Raw genomic sequence first — 20152 nt, 5'->3', positions numbered from 1 at the left:
AATGAAAACAAAAATAAAAATGGTATGACGTACGCTGCCATCTCATTGTTCCCTCTGCCCCTATTCCTTCCTTCCAGCTTTTTCTCTATTGAATCTGCCAGGCAGACACTAGCTTATATTTCTTTTATATACAGTGTTGGCACATTTGGGGCCCCATTCCCAGCTGACCCCCTATGCAGTACTGTCATAAACATTATTAACATATGGTGTTAAGAAGATAAAATGGGAAATTCTGTCTTGTCAGACAGTAAGAACAGAACAGCTATGTTAAAATGTGGCAAATTCAAATTTGATTCAAGTGCATTCATCCTGTGAGTCAAGTTTCTCTTTTACTGCAGCATCATGGTTTTTGAAGTCAGTAATTTAGAAGAGTTCAAAGTGAAATTAGGCAATTATATGGTTTGCAGTAATTATCCAGAATTCCCATTTAAATAATTAATTCTTCTGGAAAAGATTTAAAACCTCATGATTAGCTGGCATGCCAGCTTGTGCAATCTTAAATTGAAGGTCAGTGGTTACAAATATCCTGTCTTCACCTTATTTTTAAAAAAACATAACTAAACATGTAACCTGCAGGCTCAAACTGTGTCATCACAATAGCATCTTTTGAACAGATACAAAGCTTATAGTTCTGGTAAGAGTAATAAGATTTTTCAGATTAACATAATACATGGTTAATAATTATAAAATACATGGTTAATAATTATAAAATACCTAAGGATGTTGAATTCCTGCTAACTGGCACTCTCACAGTTGAAAATGACTATTCACACTAAGAGCCTGGAAATATTAGCTAGGTCCCAAATGACATATTTATTCATTAATAATTAACAGTTATGATAGACATGAGTCATATTCTAAGTTCTTACTAGTGACATTTCAATAAGATTGTCCAGATGTGAATAACTAATAAAAATTCAGTATGATCTGTGTGCTTGAAAAAACTTGTTTTATTCCTCTTTCTGTTGGAGGCCAAATTCTAAGAAGTGCTGAGTAATACCACTTTTTACTGACCTTACAGGAATTGTGGGTATTCAGTATATCTCAAGAATTGATCTTTTGAGGTATAATACAAAGTCTGCAGGTTTTAATTTTAGTTTTTTGTCCTGGCTCCAGAAAGATCCTTGGCAGCCTGGCAATTCGTTCTCTATATTTCAAGTTCTGCAAGTTCTAAGAGGAATGGGCTTGAAAATGTTTAGTGAAAAACAGACTTCAGACCAAACTCCATCTTGTACTGACCTCTCGTAGAAAACACATAGACATTTGTGTATATTTTAGTGGCTTTTGGGACCAGACAGAATTCTGGAGTTTCTGTAAAAAGGTGGGATCTTGGTGAATTATCTGCCAGTTTCTGATTTACTTGTGTATCCATCTTGGAATACTGATTTCTGCAGTCTTCTGCTCTAATAATTGGCAGTTTGTTGAATGCTGTGCCCTTTGTACTGCTTTATTTATATCTAGTATTGATTCATAATCCATCTGCTGAAAGAAGCCATTTCTGAATAACACGATGGACTGTACTGATGAAAAAATTGATTAAAATTTTTTCAAGGCCAAATGCTCATTCCTTTCTGCCATGAATATATGCTTTAAACAGATGACCTGACACTGCTTTAAATAACTTCTGTTCTATGACTAGACAAAAGCTCAAATAATTATCCTGTTCTATATTTAAAGAATAGCTATTGGAAGATGCTTAATATTCCCCACTTCCTTGAAATAAACTATAAAATCAGGAGTCATCATTATGCTATTCTAGTGTGGCCTCCAATTCAACTGTCACACAGTAATTGTTACATGAGGTTTCTGCAACCTTGTTTGCAGCGTACACACCCAGCGTGTCTAAGCTGAGAGTGCGTGGACTATGAACTGTGCCATAAAACTAACGAGTTCGGGTGCAGTGGCTTGTTTTCTAGTCAGCAGTATTCTTGCTTCCTTCCCATGCCCTTTGTGGAAGTACTCACCTCTGCTGCTACATACAGTATGCAACGTACAAATATTAATCTAGAACTGGAAGGTAATAAACAGCATGTAGTCCAGTAATACTAGTAACAATGCTGCAACTGTATTGCTATTGCTAGTAACTGTCCACAGGCTCTGTCCTGAATTTACAAGACCTGAGGACAGAGGTTTATCATGTGTGCTTTTTCTGAACTTTCCCTGATCTTGGAGCTTTGGTTTTACTTGATTTAGCTGTAACAACAACTTTTCTAATGACCGGAGACTGTGGCTAATTTTGGTTTACTTTTGCTTTGTATGGTGTAACCACAGTTTTCATATAGATATTAATAATAAGTAGTTATTCTCTGTAGAATGATGTATTTATGACTTTAACATATGTTACAGTGTACAGAAATAAAGGCCTGTTGGAACAGCAGCAACCTTGAGAAGTGAAGACACCAGCTGCGGTGTAACGTAGAGGCACGGGGTGATGAGAGATGGGGCAGAGACTGGCACTGCAAACCCCAAGGCTATAAACAACTTGCCAACAGTCAGTTAAAGAAATGCAGACCTGAAGCTGGACAAAACTAGTCTTGGGGGTAAAACAGAGAAGAAAGAATGAGTGTCTTAAGATAAATGAAATACAAAACACATAGTTGCAGACTAGTGAAGAAAAAGCCATTTCTATTAGAAAACACGTAAAAATAGCCCCAGGTGGGAGAGAAAGAAAAAGAAACCATAAACACCAGCATCGTACTCCTACACGCACAGGACTTGGGATGTTGTTGATCCACTGTGCTCCCTCCACCAGCTGGAAGCCACAGGGAGATGAAAGGGTAAGCATGACACCAGAAGGCATAGGTACTAGATAGCACACGCGTAATGATTTTAACTGTAGTAGTATTATTGAGACTTTCTATAAAATGTCCTTGGTTTTATTTCCTTTCTTTTTCTGCAATAATTAGATCTGGACTAATAATAATTCTTTGATTTGACTGTTTAGGTTACAATTATATTAATAATAAATCTCATGAGACTTTACACATAGGGTGGGTTTCTTTTTGCCCATAACAAGATTCTGCACCTAACAGCTCCTGCAGGCAGTTGCTTCCCCATGCTGAAATGGCACCCACTTGATGGGCTGCTAGATATTAGCCAGCATCTATGGTGGTTTTCACCAGGTCCTTTAATGCAGCTGTGATGTCTGATTTCATTTACCACAAAAGCTGCATGACACTTTCTTTCTTCATTGTGACTCAATGCAATCACTGCTCTTTGGCCCCTCCTTAAGAACAAAGTTCCGTCAGTCTGAGGCATCTACTTGGATTTAAAAGTACGATCTAGTGAATCTCTATCTCACCTCTGGCATAAAAACAGCTTCTTTGGAGAAGGAGGTATGAATCTTTTAAGCTTCCATTATTTTCTGCTTTAGTCTTTAATAGTTTCTACTTTGCTATCTGTCTGGCCTCCTTCAAACACATAAAGTTTCTCTTCTGAAGCTGGAGTGGCAGTATGCCACAGAGGGCTAGAGTGGTCTCCGGAAATCCACAGGCATTACCTGAGGTCTGCCACCAAACCCCGATGTGACTGGCTTGATTGCTTAACTTCTTTGCATCTCAGTTCTCATCTAATAAATGGCTATTTAGGTTTTTTCAGTGTGTTGCTACTTAAGACTACATTGAACAAAATAATGTCTATCACCATGTTTAGTGTACTGCACGTTACAGTGAGGCTGGATTCTCTGTGAGATCCATCAGCTGCTGCTTTATATCAGAAATCAGGGTCACAACTGCTGGACAACAAGAGAACTCAGACCTGTCTCCTTAAACTCTTTCTTGGGAAAACAGCACCCAAAATTTGAGACTGTCTCTTAAGAATTTGGTGAATTTGGTATCTCCTATTCCTTCTTATTTTCTTGAAGTTCTTTGTCAGCAACTCAAAATTTGTGAATCCCTACAAGATTCTGCTACTAGAAGTGCTGTGCAGCTATAGTTAAAAAGTAAATGGTATATGTGGACAAGAGACAGAAACAGCAGTTAGAATAGCCTGAATAGGATGAATGTATTGCCCATTTTCTATTTAAACCAATGCTGTCCACTAGTTCAATTACTGCCAGTGTGTGGCTTTGGGCAAAGCAATTTTCTGCTCCACTTTTTCCACGTGTGAGACAAAGAAAGAGTGAAAATGGGGGGAAAAGAGGTTTAAAACCACTGATTTTTTCCTCTTTTACTAAAGGCAAAAAATCACCTCTATTCCTCTTCTTGTGTCAGAAGGCAGTATGCACTCACCTCTCTTCACCTTTGTTGGAGCTACAGGAATTTGCCTTTCACTACCTCCTACTTCAGCCTCTGCCTCACAAATGTGACTTAGGTTCGTGTCCACAGAGTACCTCAATGAACGATGCAGTATCACTACAAACAACACCCCATGCTATTTCTAAAAAAGGAATGACACAGACAGCATGGAAAAGCAAATAAATGGTATTCCTGTCCCACTGTTGATATATATATTTAGGTATCCTGTAACTCTGAATTTAACATTGCTTTCCATTCACTTTCATTCTATTGCCTGTGAAAGTGCCACAATATATGCCCTATTACATCAGTATGTATTAAAAATGTGCAAGTAAGGAGCTTAAGGCTATTTAGATGCACTCCATTAGAAAAGAGATTGCAACGAAGGTTTTGCATTGACAGTGAAAGCAAAACGTTCTTGGGAGGCCTTAATACTCAGTTGGCAGTCCACCCCTAGATCTCATTAATGTTCAGCTAATTCTTGTCAGAATACTTTATCCAGGATTCTTCAGGAATTCAATATTAAAATTCTAAAAAAAATGTTATTAATTTTTACTACAGAAGATTGATGAGATGTATGTGTTGTGGTTTTGATAGGACTCATTTCCCTTTCTTATTTCCCACTTCCATTTTGGTAGTTGTATCTAACATTATCTAGGCCTGCATAATACTTTTATTTATGTTTTAGGATTAAAAATAACAGCAGGACTGTGTAATTGCTTGGCAGGAATTCAGGCCTTGTATTTTGCAGTAGTACAAAAAGCAACTGTGTTGGGAATGGAGAGAAGTCTAGCAGTATTTAAGCATGAAATAAAACAATATACAATTTTCAATATTCAATGTATAAAAGAGAAAGATTGGTAACTAAGGCTCTGCAAAAGCTAGGACAGAACACTGTATTGGATTCCACATATCTCCAGAAGGCAGCTACTCTAGAGACCTGAATGTTTCACTTCTGGAATTAGAAACACACGCGTAGTTAGTGTCTCTACTGAGGGAACACTGACGGACAGCCATGGATGCTAAGGGCTGCAGCAGTTCTAGAAATCAGCATGTTATAATGTTTGTAGGCAGATTAATAACCTTACTTAGATAAAAGCCAAATCTAAAAGACCTTAATAATCTGAGTCTGTACTTAAATGGGTGTGTTGACTGTATAACAATTGCAAAAAGTAAGTAAAACTAAATGTTTGATCTTATAATTAATCTAAATAAATCAAATTACTTGTTACGGATTTAAAAAACATAATGGAATTTGGTTTTGTTTGCTATGTATTTATTTGGTGATGTTTCATTTGCTTTAAAATCAGGCCCCTAGTCATGTGATTCTTACTCGCATATAGATGGTCCCACTGAATTCAAAGGAGGAGTACATTCTTTTCTATTCCTCTAGAGTCACTGAGGGTTATAAAGCTGTAAGAAAGAAAATATTTTGCTCAGAGGCATATGTGACTATATAGATATTCTATTACGACTGGAATTTGTATGGCAGAACTGATTCATGCTCTAAATCGGTCAGCCCACTTTACTGAAACAGACTAACTAATGAGAAGACTAATCTGTAGGTTTGTGCATTGCAATTATTTGCCAGTTGCTCACTTTATTAAGTAATTTGCTATTGAAGCTCAGTCAGGACTAATGGGGAAAGGGGAAATTGAATTAATACATGGTGAATACATTTAATTGTCCTATTTTTGTCTGTTTTGGAACAGAATACTATGAACTTCTATGGCAATATTTTTTATTTCAGATTGAAAAGGGGAAAGATAAAAATGTCACGCGTCAACTGCTGAAGTAGATGCTAATTTGAATCAGTGCATGTTAACACTCCATTGACTTCGCTGACCAATTTATGGAAAAAAATCATATTAAAGAATCAAGGTTAGCTATAAATCCAATAAACACGGATTCTTACCCTCATGTAAGCACTGCTGGCACAAAGCAACCCTAAAAATTATTCCAGATTTGGTTTTGTTTGTTTCTGAGCTAAACATGATCAATTCTTCACAAATATTACCAGGTCTTTCTGTTACCTCAGGACTGTCAAATAGAGCAGCCTTTGTTTTTCTGGAGTTCATTGTGGGAAACGTCATAGCACCAACATTCTTTGAATATAAATAGTTCAGTTGACCTTTCTCACAAGTTGAATGGCAGATTGCTTTATGCTGAGCAGCAGCAACTCATCTTCTGATCAAAATGAGGTTAACTGAGCAAATAACTCTTTCCTGGGGGTTTGTTATTTTCGATAGCAGGGGTTAACACCTTCACACCAGTAGGAGTCTGTAGAGTCAATTTCTGTGAAATACGCTATGGAGATAGTTTTCTGCTTCACATTTGAGGCATTTATGTATTCTTCATTACCACATCCATTGGCAGAATTTTTTTGCATCGATGCTCATGTTTCTTTATCACGGGTGATTCAGTAAAAATGAAACCAGTATCCATATATGGTAATGCAGCCTGGTGCTCTTGGCACCTATAGCAAAATGCACTCAGGCAGTTCTGCATGCACTCTGTGAAATATTCCTCAGTGGTTATCATCTACATGACTGAATACAGATGTTCACAGAGGATCACACTGTATGTAAATGCGGAACTTTTTCGAAACTGAATTTACAAGCTTATGTAAGGGTTAGACATGATTTCAGCTCCTGCGCTTACATGTCCCAGGCATTATTCCCTCCCCATGATGGTTTGCACCACTTCAGAGAAGACGGCCCCAGAGAACCCAGTTCGTGGAGAGGATTTTTAGTTTTCTATTCTGAGATTTAACCAGTGTCACACTGTGGGAAGAAAAAGAAAAAAGATTATCTTTAAGATTGTTGTCTAGTCAAAACCAGTCTTCAATTCCAGAAGGCATTATTTCTTCACCAACTCTGTAGCAGCAACTAAGGTATTAAAGATATTAAATTAAAACAGAACAGCTCAATCCCACCAAACTAACTTGTTGCCAGCAGAAACTGGACCTGATGTTTGTCTTCTAGTTTGCTCTGCTAGGTAGTTAGCAGGACGCAAAACAGTCCAGATGAGAGTGGACATCAGCTACAAACTGCAACAACATTATTGTTTGTTTATTTTTAAACTAAAAAAAAGGTTATGACATATTTTCGCCTTAAGACAGAACTTAAACTCTGATGACAGAATTCAGAAAAGAAAATCACCCCAAAAATAAATGTTCTCATGTCCAGTGAATTCTTGTATGAAAATTTCAAAGGGTGGAAGTTATTCCCAGTGATGCAGCAATATCTTTCATTTGGAGCACATAGGCAGCAGAAGAAACCAGATGAAAATCCCGGGGGACCCTGTGCCTGACCTTGTCAGTAAGACACAGAGCGACTCCCTGATTTGGGATCCCATTTCCATTTGGGTGCAAAACTGACACCGGTAAAACCCAAGTGCAAGAACTTTTGCAGATGTTGGGTTTGACAGATGAGTGGGCGCATAAACGGGGTGTTTCTGCCACTGTGCTGGCGCAGGGCTCCGTGCCCCTCAGGAAGCACAGGTGGGTGCCTGCGGGCAGGCGCTGAGCAGAGCCAGGGACGAACCTCGGCGGTGCCGACCCAGTTACCTTCAAAAAAAGAAGCCCCGAGGGGATTTTGTGGTGCTGCTTTCGGTGGCAGCGCGCCAGCTCCGGGCTGCGCCCGCCCCGGGGCCTGCAGCGCCGCCGACCGCCCCCCGGGGCGCCGACCCCGGCCCCGCCGGCCCGTCGCGGCTCCCGCCCGCCGCCGCCCCGGGCCCCGCGCTCCCCCGGGCCGCTCCCGCCCCTGGCAGCGCCCAGGCCCGCGCTGGCCCCCGCGGGCGCTCGATGGCTCCGGGCCCGATTGCACAGCCCTGAGCAACGGCGGCGCCCTCCCCACTCCCCGCCCTCCCCCGCCGGCGGGCGGCGGCGGCGGCGGCCCGGGCGCAGGCCCCCGCCGCCCCCCCGCGCCGGAGGAGGGCGGGCGGACGGAGCCGAGCCCCGCAGCGGCACAGGAGCCTTGCGGCGGGGCGAGCCCAGCCACGCCGTGCCAGCCAGGTACCGCGGGCGGGAGGGGAGGGGCGGAGGGCGCCGCTTCTGTCCCCTCAGCCGCCGGGGCAGGCGGGGAGCGGGCGCCCGAGGGGCTGAGGTGGGGAGCGCGGGGAGCCCCGGCCGCCGCCTGGGTGAGGGCTCGGAGGCCCGGCGGGGGCCACGGAGCCGGCGGGGGCGCCGCTAAAACAGCGGGGTGTCCCTAAAACGGCGGGGTGCCAGGCGCCCGCCGGGTGGGAGGGAGGGGATGCGCGGGGCGCGGCGCGGGGTGAGGAGTTGCGTGAAGGCGGACTGAAGGGCCGGGGGCAGCCGGGGCGCTCGCTGAGGGGCTGCGGCTGCCCGCGGCCTGCGTCTGGAAAGTGCTCGATCACCCCCGGAGCCGCCGGGGCGGGTAGGTGGGCGAGGCAGGCACGTCGGCTCTCCCGCCGGCAGCCGGACGGCTCCCGGGCTCCCTCATCCCGCACCGTCCCGCCCCGGCGCTGCGGGGCAGGTCTCACCCTCCTGAGGGGCGTGGAGCAGGGTCCCGCCGGGGGGCGAGGGGAGCCGCCGCAGGCGTGGTGCCGGCCGAGTGTCGCCCCCCCGCGCCGCACGGGTACGGGTGCCACGGGGGGGGGCGGGAGAGCGGCCGTGCCCCTGCTCGGGGCAGGCGGGAACGGGGCGAGGGCGGGCGCCGGCCTCGTACGGGCCGGTGCAGATCCTGAGGCGGCAGGGACGGATGTGGCACTCGCTTGCGGTGGGGTTGCATGGGTTTCGGGTCTGTTTTTTTATTTTGTTATAAAACTTGGTACTTAAGTATATTCTGGGGGAAGGGTAGCGGTGCTGCGCGTTCTGGTATGCAGGAATGTTACTGCAGGCTTCTGCAGCTTGGATTCCTGGCTGTCAGGGTAGCACGGTGAGCCGGTCTACACAATATAGCTGGTGAAAAACTGCACAGGGACTTAAAACCCGTAAAGTTGCATTAGTGTTGACATTTTGGAGTGAGAGAAAGAGTAATAGACATCGCAAATTTACTTCAAGTAAGTAAAGTTTATTGAGATAGGCGTGGGAGGGTGATAAGAGAGGAGGAAGGCAGATAAAGTTGAGTTCAGCTTTGTGCTTCTGTAAATGAAATTAGGTACTTTTCTAAGTTTGGATTCATTATTTGTAATGTTTAAGTTTGGGGGTTGCCTTAGTAAGATGAGATATTTATACTTTTGGCTGTGAATTGTACCAAGCTTTTTTTTAGCCTCATATGTCAGAAATATTTTCCCTGTCTTCAGAAATACTCAAGCTATAGTGTATGCTTCGGTGTTTTGCTACATGATGTATATAATCTCAACTCGTAAGAAATAACAATTGAGACCCAGAAGACAGATGACATCTGGTTGTGTGCTGAATGGAGTTTGAGTTTCTTTTCCTTTTCCTGGTGGTTTGACACAATGAGAAGGTGTGGGGGGAAGGGAGGAAGCCAGTGTAATGTTACACTAAGTCTAGCGATAGGTTGAAGCTTTGTGCTTTATTCTTGAACAGAGGATTGTTTTTATGGTCAGTAAAAAATCTGAATTACTGATCAGTTCATAATGTTGCATACGAACGTGTCAAAAGCTTTGATAATCAATCCAGGATGATCTTCTGTTTTAAAATTCAGAACATCCTAATGAGGTGGGAGGTTAGAAACACCTTCTCACAAAAATATCTTCAGTTTGTGGGATGTTTGTCCTATTCAGTTTTTACCATTACATTTTCTACTCTTTTTAAGGAAGCAGAACGTTAGAGAAGACATGAAGTATGTCTACATCTACATTGCAAACAAAAAAATCTTGACATCTCTATGTGGTTACATTTTTTGAGCTGATTTGGAGTTTTCTTTGGGGAACAGCCATTTAAAATATCTAAAGAATCAACCATTGCAGTGAGGTATGTCAGTGATTTATGCCTGGATAGGGGTCTCTGATCTGCCAAACAAGTCTCCTGCAGAGCCTGCACCTGTGAGGGCTTCTGCTGCTCCTGAATTTGTGTCGATGTGTTTCAGTGCAGTTGAAGTCTAGTCATAGCACTAGTTTAACTAGTACTATGCTTAGTAGTACTAGCTTATAGTATAGTACTAGCTTACCTATACTATAGATAGCTGTAATGATTTTCAGGAAAAATAAGTATACTTTTCCAGGATTTTGGGATATGTTCATCAAAAAATTCCTGCTAGGCTAGACTGGATTCAGTGTTTATCTTAATGGAAAATTGGTAGCTAAAATCAGCCTGCATTTTGGATTATCTATATCCATATCTATTACCTACTGTAAGTAAATTTAACATTTTATCCAAGAACTTAATTTCCTGTAGCTGCTGTCACTGTGGCAAAAAACCCCACCCTGTCAGTATACTTGGTTTGATATATTTTGTCCATATTCGATAAACAGTATTGCCTACAACATTGTCAGGAATAAAGCTATGTCCAGATATATATTGAAAATATTGTTAAGATTTAGGTGGGTGTTTATTCTTCTGTGTTTTTTATGCACTTGCCTTGCTGTCACACCGGTCTTCAAACCTGCAAAGAAATAAAACCAAAGCATTCTATGCATTTTTATTCAGACTGGAGCTAGTTACTGCTATTTAAAGTTCGGTTTGTAAAATTTTGGGGAAAAAAAAAATCTTCTAAACTCACTTGACTTACAGATATGACACGGGTTTTCAAACTGTTAGAAGCATTAGTTAGTTTTTTATATGCAGTTTGCGAGGTTGCCTTTAAATAAAATCATGTTCTGAGATCTCTGTAACGGAGCCAACTTTATCTTTTGAGTGAAACTTTCAGAAATGAACCTAGATAATACTTAAGAGTTGTGAGTGCTAGGGGGGACAGAGTGTGGCAGTAGTGCCTGCTGTGGAGCTCAGGAAATGGTTGATTTATGTTTCTCTGTAACTGACTGTAGCTGTTTCTTGGTTTTCTAGAATAGTTATTCTTGTGTGGAGATAAAGCGAAGATAAGAAACATGAAAGCAAAGTATATGTACTGTTTAACATGATGAATGAATGTCATCCAAAATTTGAGTGTTAAAAAATGTCTTGGATGCTTTTTGTTGCTGAAACAGCTATTGCATTTCCAGGCACTTTTTTTCAGGGTATTTTTTTCTCTAATTATGTCAAGCTTTGTCCTCAAAACTTCACAGAAATCATTCAGTATTCCTAGAAGACATTGTCTTGTTATTTCTTTCACACTTCAGCAAATGTATATTGTGTTGTAGTTCTTACCAATGTCACCGTTATGTATGAGGGCTGTGGGTGGTCACATTCTTTGTGTTAATATTTTTTAAATCAGCAAGCCCAAAACAAGGATTCTGATCGATTTCACTTAGATCTTACGCATTATTGCTTTTTCAGATACAGGGTGATTCTACTGAAACTTGGAAATCGATAACGTTTGATAAGCATTTAGCTAGGAAAACCAGTCGTTTGGAACTGTTCCTGTGGGAGTACACAACTACTTTGTATGAGCATCATTGTTCACAAAACATCAAAATACACCACTTTTGTTTTGCAACACAGATGAAAGTAGCTGAGAAACTTAAGAAGAATTCTGTTTGGGCTGTGCGCTATTTGTTCTTTAGCACAGCGTGAAACGCTGTGTGAACACGGCAAGACCTACATGGAAGATGCAATATATGAAGATGCACTTGGAATGCATCTTTAATGAGTACCCGTTTGGTAAATGCTACCAAATTTTCAATGATAGAATTTTCCTGGGGCAAATTGCTTCATCCAGAACACTGTTAAGCAGAAGAAAGCCTGAAAGAAAGGGTGTTGTTTCAACATCTGTGATTTCAGAGTCATGTTTCTTAAGCTGGATAATGTAAGTGGAAGTTGTCCTAGTCTGAAATCTTCAACAGTAGTTAGAGGAAACGGATGGTTGTGTAATGATCTGTTATTGTGGCTCTTAGTCAAACAGATAGTTCATTGCTTCTTGCTGTTTGGGACAAGCACGTGATGCAAATGTGTACATATTTTTATTTAAAAAGGAAGATAGCTTCGTTTGTGAGTGTGGAACTGAATCCCTTCATAACACAGAATATGCAATAAAGCATGAGACTCAACTGCGAGATTTACTATCTGGTGCGTTTTTCACATGCTGGTGCACTTAAAATCTGATACAAAGAGTTACAGTTCTGCTTGAGTTAAAAGTCTTAAAATTTTGCATCTTTTCCTCTGTGGCTTGATACTCTTTTTCCACGTGCTCTGGGTTGTTGTCTTGTGATGACTTTCTCTTGTGGCCTGTTCTTGCAAACTGCTGTCGAACATCACTGTTAGTTTTCTTTTCTCCCTTTCTCCATGCTTGCCTTCAAATTTCCCTACTGCTGACCAGCGTAACGTAACACTGCCATATGCCTGGCATTCTCATGGTAGTATATTAATTCGGGATGAAAAGGAATCAAGTCTGTCTGATGCCAAGGAGTAATTTGCTCCAAATTGCTGTAACTGATCACTGATAAATTCAAGCATGTGTCTATGCATTGAAAGACTGGACTCTGGTTTAATAACCTCTTCATAGTCCTCCTCATCAAGGGTTTAATCAATTCAACATACCAATGCATCTGCTAAAGAAACAGTCTTCAGGGAAGTTATCGTTCTCTTTCTTCCCCCTGCCCTTGTCTTGGTGCTGAAATGCCCTAAATTTGCTTGTATGTTTTCTCTGAAACAACACACGAGAAAGCAGTGAAAGAACACATGAAATTCTCAGGTTTTTTCCAGTTGAATGCATGGCCAAGAGTGATTGGCACTGCTGAGCACGTTGACCCCTCTGCACGTGTTTTTTTTCGGGACCAGCAGTTACCTGCCATTGCTTCACGTGGCTCTGCGGAGCAAAAACTACAGAGTTCTGTATACAGAGAAAAGACACAAGTTGGCTGAATGCTGAAGATCCTGCCACACAAAGGATACTGGACTACTGATGTACTTACGCTGACACTTTCATTTAGCTTTTCCTTCTCTTACTGAAGATTTTGAGGCAGATTTTGCTTCTCTGTGTTAGTTGGTAGTACTCTGAAGAAGTCAATAAGTAAACAAAGGCTGCCCTGTCTTTTGCGTAATAATTAATACTTTTCTCTAGCTGTTGCATATCCCCAGTTCAGTATATTTACAGTGTCTAAACTCCAAGCTCATCTGAGCTGGAGTTGTAGTTCTTTCTTTGTTTCTTATCAAGATGTTAAGATTCTGTCATTTTAGTTTATTTAAATTATTTCTGTGTGTGCTATAAACACATATAAATGCTATAGATTACAGCTGAAGATAATGGAATCCTTCATTTCCCAGGCAATCAAGTCTCCTGTCTGAAGTTGCTGGGAATTTGATCCTGCACTTTTCACCTCCTCCACACCTCCATGCCTCCTTCTGTTTGCCTACTAGCATAAACAATACACTATAACTACTGAATTTTGGTCAGTGTTTCATTCATTAATAGCTGAATTTGGCTGGTGCTTTAAGGTGGTGTTTCAGCCCAGCTGGCAAAAGGAGCATCATACTCAGTTTCTCTTGTCAGAAGTAAGCCCGAGGGAGCTGGGCAGGAGTTTTGTTTGTTTGGGAGATACTCTAAACAGGTATGTGCTAGGGCTTAACATAGGCCTGAGCATTGATGGTCTTGCCATGCAGTCAGCTCAGATGCATGGGTAATGATCATCCCATTAAACTTTTAAAACTGCTGCAGGAGTAACATTGATCTGAAAACTACTAATGACTAGAACTAAACGCGTCACGCTGGAAGGCTTTCTCTTAAATATATTGCTTCACTTGTTAGATGGATGATAGATCTTGCTTTCTGAGGAGAAAAACATGAATTTGAAATCAGTTAAAATAGCACTGTGATGGACAGCTTGAAGCTAATGAACATGCTTCAGCTCTGTATTTCAGCAGTGTGATGGTTATGGCATTGATTGTGTAGTCAGCCCAATGGCAGCTGTTATGAAAACACTGGTAATTATTGCTGGTCATTTTTAAATCTTACTCGTTACTATTACCCATTACTCGTTTTTTACTATTACTCATTACTGGCAATGAGTAATAGTGAACATTTCTTAGAAGAATAATGTCATTTGTACTTCTCTGCTAGACTAGTCTTTGGTACAAAATTGAGTCCACATTTTTATTATATCAGATTTAATGCAGAATTATTTTAATACTTGTGATAGTAGAAAAATATAAATAATTGTTAAGATAAGTTAAAAGGACCTAGATCCTCATCTAGATTATATTCTAGATCCTCATCTAAGTATCATGCTCAGAGAGCTGAGGTTGATCTGATTTCTGTTTGGGCAGCATGTGTTCCTGGCAAAGAGAGACAAGCTGCTGGAACAACACGAAATCAAATGTGAGTGATCTTTAAAGAAATTTAATTTCTAAGTACATACTTGATTTGTGGAGTAGTTTCCATTGCTTATGCTGGTCTTCCTTGAAGTAATGAGTCATAGTTTAAAGGGTTTTTTCAGTGAGAGATCAGTTAGAAGTCTGTTTTAGTGCAGATTGCTTTTTTTGCTTAATGGAGACACAAACTGTGCCGTGAGGTGGAAGGAAGGAGAAAAGTAAAATTCATTAAGTTGCCACTATTGCTTATAGCTTTTCATTTTTTGTGTATTAATTTTTGTCTTAGACTTTCATGTGAAAGAACTGCAACAGTCTATGGACTGCTTCCCTCAGCTTTTGAAGCCTGAGGAGATTACTTATCTAAGAACAGGGGTGATGTGTTGGTTCTCATAGTTTAAAGGCAGTTACTAAAGACAGCTACTCAGATCGATCTCACCCTGGTTCAGTTACCATTATTTATTTTTTTTATAAGAAGACTGCAAGTCCCTTTTTTCTCTTTGTGGTTAGTCAGGAACTTAGAAACTCAGTTGCTGTCGCCTTTTAATGCTTGATTCATGCTATATTCCTTTCAATTCACAGGCCAGCATTCCATCTAGTGCTGGTACTAAGAGCTTTTCTGAGCTCTTTTCCGATCAGTCTTGAAGAATCCTGCTTGCCAAATCAGCAGTAGGCAAATGAAAAATTTTTCATCAATAATAAGTAGGAATAACTTTTGCCTTGTCCAGCAAATCTTTGTGACAGTTTTGTAGCATAGTATAAATCTAAAATAAATTTACCTCGTAGGAAAAAAGAGGTATTTCTGATTGATCTGCTTTTGTAGCACTGATGGGAAAGTAAATCTTGTTATTACTTCAGTTATCTAAAGACAAAACCAAAAGGATGGTGCATCATCCTAGCTAGAAAATTAAGATATTTTTTTTTATCAGCCATGTATGCCTTTTCATTTTTGTTGATGGCATAGTACGTGTTTTATTCAATTATATGTCACATTTATTTTTCCAGATGTCTTTTTCAGATTGAGAAGCTTCAAAATGATAGTACCAGGGGAAAGGGACTATCAACTAATTCAACATTTTTAAACATGGGTTTCATGTGAATATAGATGCATCTTTTCATGCTTAGGTTGTACTTGCATCGATTTACTAGTGTGCGATAATGTTCAAGAAACTGTAATACCTGCAGTGGCTGGTGTAGCCTTCAGCCTTTCATCGTACTTGCAGCCCACCACGTGTCTGTGCCACGCCTCTAATTACAGCAGAGTTGCACCCATGTCTGGATGATATGTGTTTAGGTCTGATGTCTTCTTCTGCACTTAGGAATTGCCTAGTAACAGCTTGTATACAATTAAAATGTATATTTTAAACAATATTATATTTTATTAAATATGTATGTATTTACTATTAATCAAGTGCAGCTTGTCCCCACATTCTGTGCTTGTGTTCTGTTTTACATAGCATTGTAAGCACTGTGCCTTTTGTGTTTTTCTCCACTCTGATTGCAAAACCGATATGCTGCAGTAAAAACTTGATTCCCTACGTTCTTGCCTTTCTTCTCAAGTTTGTATGCCTGTGCCGCTTTTTTATTACTATTTTTGAAGCTTCATAAGTATCTCCTGGTGTGCAGGCTTACAGCTTATTAAAGGGAGTCTCAATAAGTGTTTGGGATAAGTTTTTTGAATAGGGTGGAGAGTGTACTGCATTGTATGTAGCTTCATGGAACCCAGGTTTGCTCGTTGACCAGTGCTGGAAAGATCAGGTCTGTGAATTTTTTGCTGCATGGGCAGTTCTCAGTTTCTACAAAATTAAATCTTGCATAATAAACAGTCAGCCTCTATAATTCAACACTGATAGTCTTTCCTTTGAGAAATGCTAGTGTTTCTAGCCATGTTAGCAGGTTTTCATTATAGAGATCAGCAACTACACCATAATTTTTTTTTTTTAACTTAGACACCCCCCCAAATCTAGATTATTTTTGCAAATGTGTGCTATACAGTAGAAGTGTCTTATTTAGAAACAAGTTACAATAATAAATTGATGGGGTTGCTTAGGGCTTTGTCCAGTCAAGTCTTAGAAACCGCTACGGTTGAAGGTTCTGCAGCCTCTCTGCTCCAGTCCCAGTGGCTGATAATCCTTACAGATAAGATCTTTTCTTCTATCAAGTTGGAACCCTCCTTGTTTTAATTGATGACACTTCTTGTATTATTCCCTCCCATACACCTCAGTAAAGAACCTGTCTTCATCTTCTTGGTAACCTTCCCTTGTAAAGGCTGCTGTTAGGTCCCCTGGAGTCTTTTCTTTACCAGATTGAACCAGTGTTCAGTCTTTTAAAGACTTGATTGAAAAGTAATTACTTTTAAAGTAGCATGCAATCTGTATTTCATATCCTGCCAGACTAAATTCAAGTGGAGTGAGGTTTAAAAGCAAATGTTTTTGCCCAGTGATTCTAATATTAGAATTATATCTGGGAGTTAGGAGAATGGATTGGTAGTCTTCATGTCTTGTTGTATCCATAGTCTTGTACATTAATTTTTCAGAACAGTTGAGTTACCTTTGCCCGTTCTGCTGGTTGTCGATTTTGACATGAATGCTGACTGGTTATTTATTACTTAGTGATAAGGATGTGGAAATTTATGATAGCATTCCAGACTAATATAATATATTTTTTTGCACCTATGCATTTTCAGATGTGTTGAAGTAACATAGGTCTTACAAAGGCACTGGGATCATCTTTCTAGAAAATAATTTTGATATTTAGCTCTCTGAGCTTACTTTTTTTGGTTTAGAATTTAGAACTGATTTAACAAAACAGAAATAAAAAAGGTGGTTTCCATAGTGAAATGAACCAAATATGGTGTGCCTGCCCAATTTAAATGTAACATATAAAGAGCTAGTAATATTTATGGAGCTCCAGTCTAGTGCCTGTTTGGTGAGCTATTACTTAATAAAAATTGTCAGTATTGCAAGACTTCAGAATTTCTTGTTTTCTGTAGAACAGACACTTGTATCTTGTGCTTTCCTAAAGGTGATCTTTATGTTAATTCTTTCTCTAGAAAATCAAGTTCTTGACGTCCTTTATTCAAGAATCTGGAGCAAGAGAGACACATTTTTTACCATGAGGAGAAATTATCTGCTAGGTAAGTTAATTGCCAATGCATGGCAACAATCTGTGATCTGTTTGGTTGGGGAAAACAGCTGTGACTTGTAATCCTCAGCTGAATATGTAAGTTGAATCAGTTTCTGTGGTAGTAGGTGATTCAGAGATAGTAGACACTGGCACAGGCCTTAGGTGAGGAAAAAAGGAGTGATTGTGACCTCTACATGTAATTTCTGTGCTAAGCAGTGATGAATCTCCACTCAAATATTCAGTGAGATGTGTAATCCTACTTTTTTTGTATGTTGCAAAAACTGAGGATAGAATTCAGTTCTGTGAGTGTTCTAGGAGTGAGATAACTGGTAAATTGGGAACGTTTTTGTACCTAGGCAGATAAAATACGTGTAGGTTTAATGAGCTATGCGTATTTATCTCTGCCTGTCATTTTACAGTGTGGTCTTTGTCAAGCTGTCTGGTATTTCAGGTAAATTTGAAGTGATAGTTCATTATAGTAAATCAGATCTGACTGATTACCTTTGTGAGTAAATTTTACATAAAAATATGTAGAAAGCAGTAAAGATAGCTTGCTGTGCATTTGATGACAACCCAAGTACTGAATTATTTACCATTGCTTTGTATTGGCTATTTACTGTTCAATGGACTATTTTACACTATAATACTGCATAGGGAAAAAATATGTGTTCACCAGTCTTGGTGACCTCTGGAAAGGATAATTTGTCTGGGAGTTTAAAATATAGTTGACATTCTACCAGAATCTCCTTGACTATTTTTGTTTGCGAAGTCTACAGAATGTTATATTTTGTAGTTTGAGGCTACACATTGTTTGAATAGTGGAGGAAGAAAAACAAAGGCTATAAAAGTAGTATTTTTTATCTTGGTTTACTTCTAGTTATGCTTATTTACAATGTGTAAATTCCTAAAACAGTCCAAGAGATATAAGTAAAACATAGCTTCTTTTGAACTTTGAATTTTTGAAAAATTCTTGTTTTGAGGGAGGGTGTTTGAAAAAAGGCAGCGTTAGAGGTTTGTTCAGCAGTGAAGCTTTCTTTTTTTCTTTGTGCTTTACTGTGCATTGAGAGTACAAGAAGTGTTTGAATAATAAGTTTGTTAGGTGTAGGTTACTGCCATTGCTTCACTTAGTTCTAGATAGCAAAAGTCATTGAGCTTGGGGCTGCTTGGTCATTACTTTCAGGTATAGGTGTGATCAGGTACTAGAAAACCTCACTTCATGCAAAACAAGAGGAAGGAAAAATAGTGTGAGAACCCCTCTGATATATTCTGAAGTATATTTAACTTTGGCATATGATCTCATTTCCAAAAACATTTAAGCATTACTGAAGCCACCTAAATAAAACTACTGGGTTTTGTTTAATTTATTTTAAGTTTTCCTTTGCAAAATTAGTTTTAATAAGCCAAGCATGAATATAATATGATTGCTGACACTCTAGTAAATATTTTTTTCTTTTTCTGTTTAGGTGTTCAAACTTCTGATTCAGTCATCAGATATTAATGAGGGAGAAAGCCTGACTGAGTAACACCGTTCTGGTAGTTTTTTGGGGTTTTTGTATTCTGCAGTATTTGAGGAGAGATTTGAGGAAAATTGCAAGGAATGGAGTTAGCTCACAGTTTACTACTAAATGAAGAAGCGTATAACCAGCTTGGTGAATTTCAAAAAGCAGAGTTCATTTTTGAATGGTTGCAGTTCTTGGAAAAACTGTTACCAGTGACTAGCAGAGTAAGTATAAAGACACTTGAGAAGAAAAACACATTACAGAGCTATTTTTCTCTGTCTTTTTTTTTTGTCATTTTGCTTAAAAACCAAGAGCAGTATTCCATTTCATTTGCTTCATGTCTTTTATATACATGCAATGAAAGTATGTTCAGGGTTAGCAGTAGCTTTTTAAGTGTTAGAAATATTTGATCACAGCCCTTCAAGTGACGGAGCCACTTGTCCAGTGAAAGGGATGTCTAATGCTTTCTTTTTTTAACTCGGATTATTACTGCCAGATTTTGCAACCCCATGATGAAGAATGGCCATCATGCTTCCACCTAGCATGGCACAATTATTTGGTAGTTCTCTAGCAAGCCAGAACGTAACATCTTTCTCTTAGTTTTTTATTTTCCTAATCAAACGATAAAAGATCTATTTCCAGCCAGCTCTCCAATTGGCTCAGTGTTTAGTGTACAGTGAGTAGGATATGTGGATATATAACAGTAAACCAACCTAGATAATGCTGTTTAGGAGTTATTTGTGTTAAAATATGAAATAAAATACAATGCCAGGCTCTTTCTATTTTTTTTTTTTTATTTTTTAACGAGCATTTAAAATAGATTTAAAAAATAGATGATTGTTTTAATGGAAGTTCTTACCTTTCTAATGTTCAACTTCTTGAAATTCTGCTAATGTTCTTTTTTACTACTTAAATTACTATATTTCTATTAATTATTTTATTTTAAAACAGGCATAAAAGAA

The 20152-nt window shown here is 39.6% G+C and overlaps 1 protein-coding gene across 3 annotated transcripts in view; it reads left to right on the top strand.

Annotated features, from left to right (window-relative positions):
• Positions 1-20152, top strand: part of HEATR5A (HEAT repeat containing 5A) — a 78171-nt gene that overhangs the window by 3347 nt on the left and 54672 nt on the right. Inside the window, exons 1-3 of one of the 3 annotated variants that reach the window (XM_037396148.1) lie at positions 8121-8250; positions 17618-17701; positions 19155-19414. In XM_037396148.1, the coding sequence (XP_037252045.1) occupies positions 19289-19414 (126 nt within the window). In that variant the 5' untranslated portion in view covers positions 8121-8250; positions 17618-17701; positions 19155-19288. Of the gene's footprint in view, positions 1-8120; positions 8251-9985; positions 10138-17617; positions 17702-19154; positions 19415-20152 lie in introns of those variants that run through there. The other 2 variants (XM_037396149.1, XM_037396150.1) reach the window with 2 other exon arrangements.

Source organism: Falco rusticolus, chromosome 7 (assembly GCF_015220075.1).
Source record: "Falco rusticolus isolate bFalRus1 chromosome 7, bFalRus1.pri, whole genome shotgun sequence".
Classification (NCBI taxonomy): Eukaryota; Metazoa; Chordata; class Aves; order Falconiformes; family Falconidae; genus Falco; species Falco rusticolus.
The sequence above is the reverse complement of the archived record's forward strand: the minus strand, read 5'-3'. Positions and strand labels throughout refer to the sequence as shown.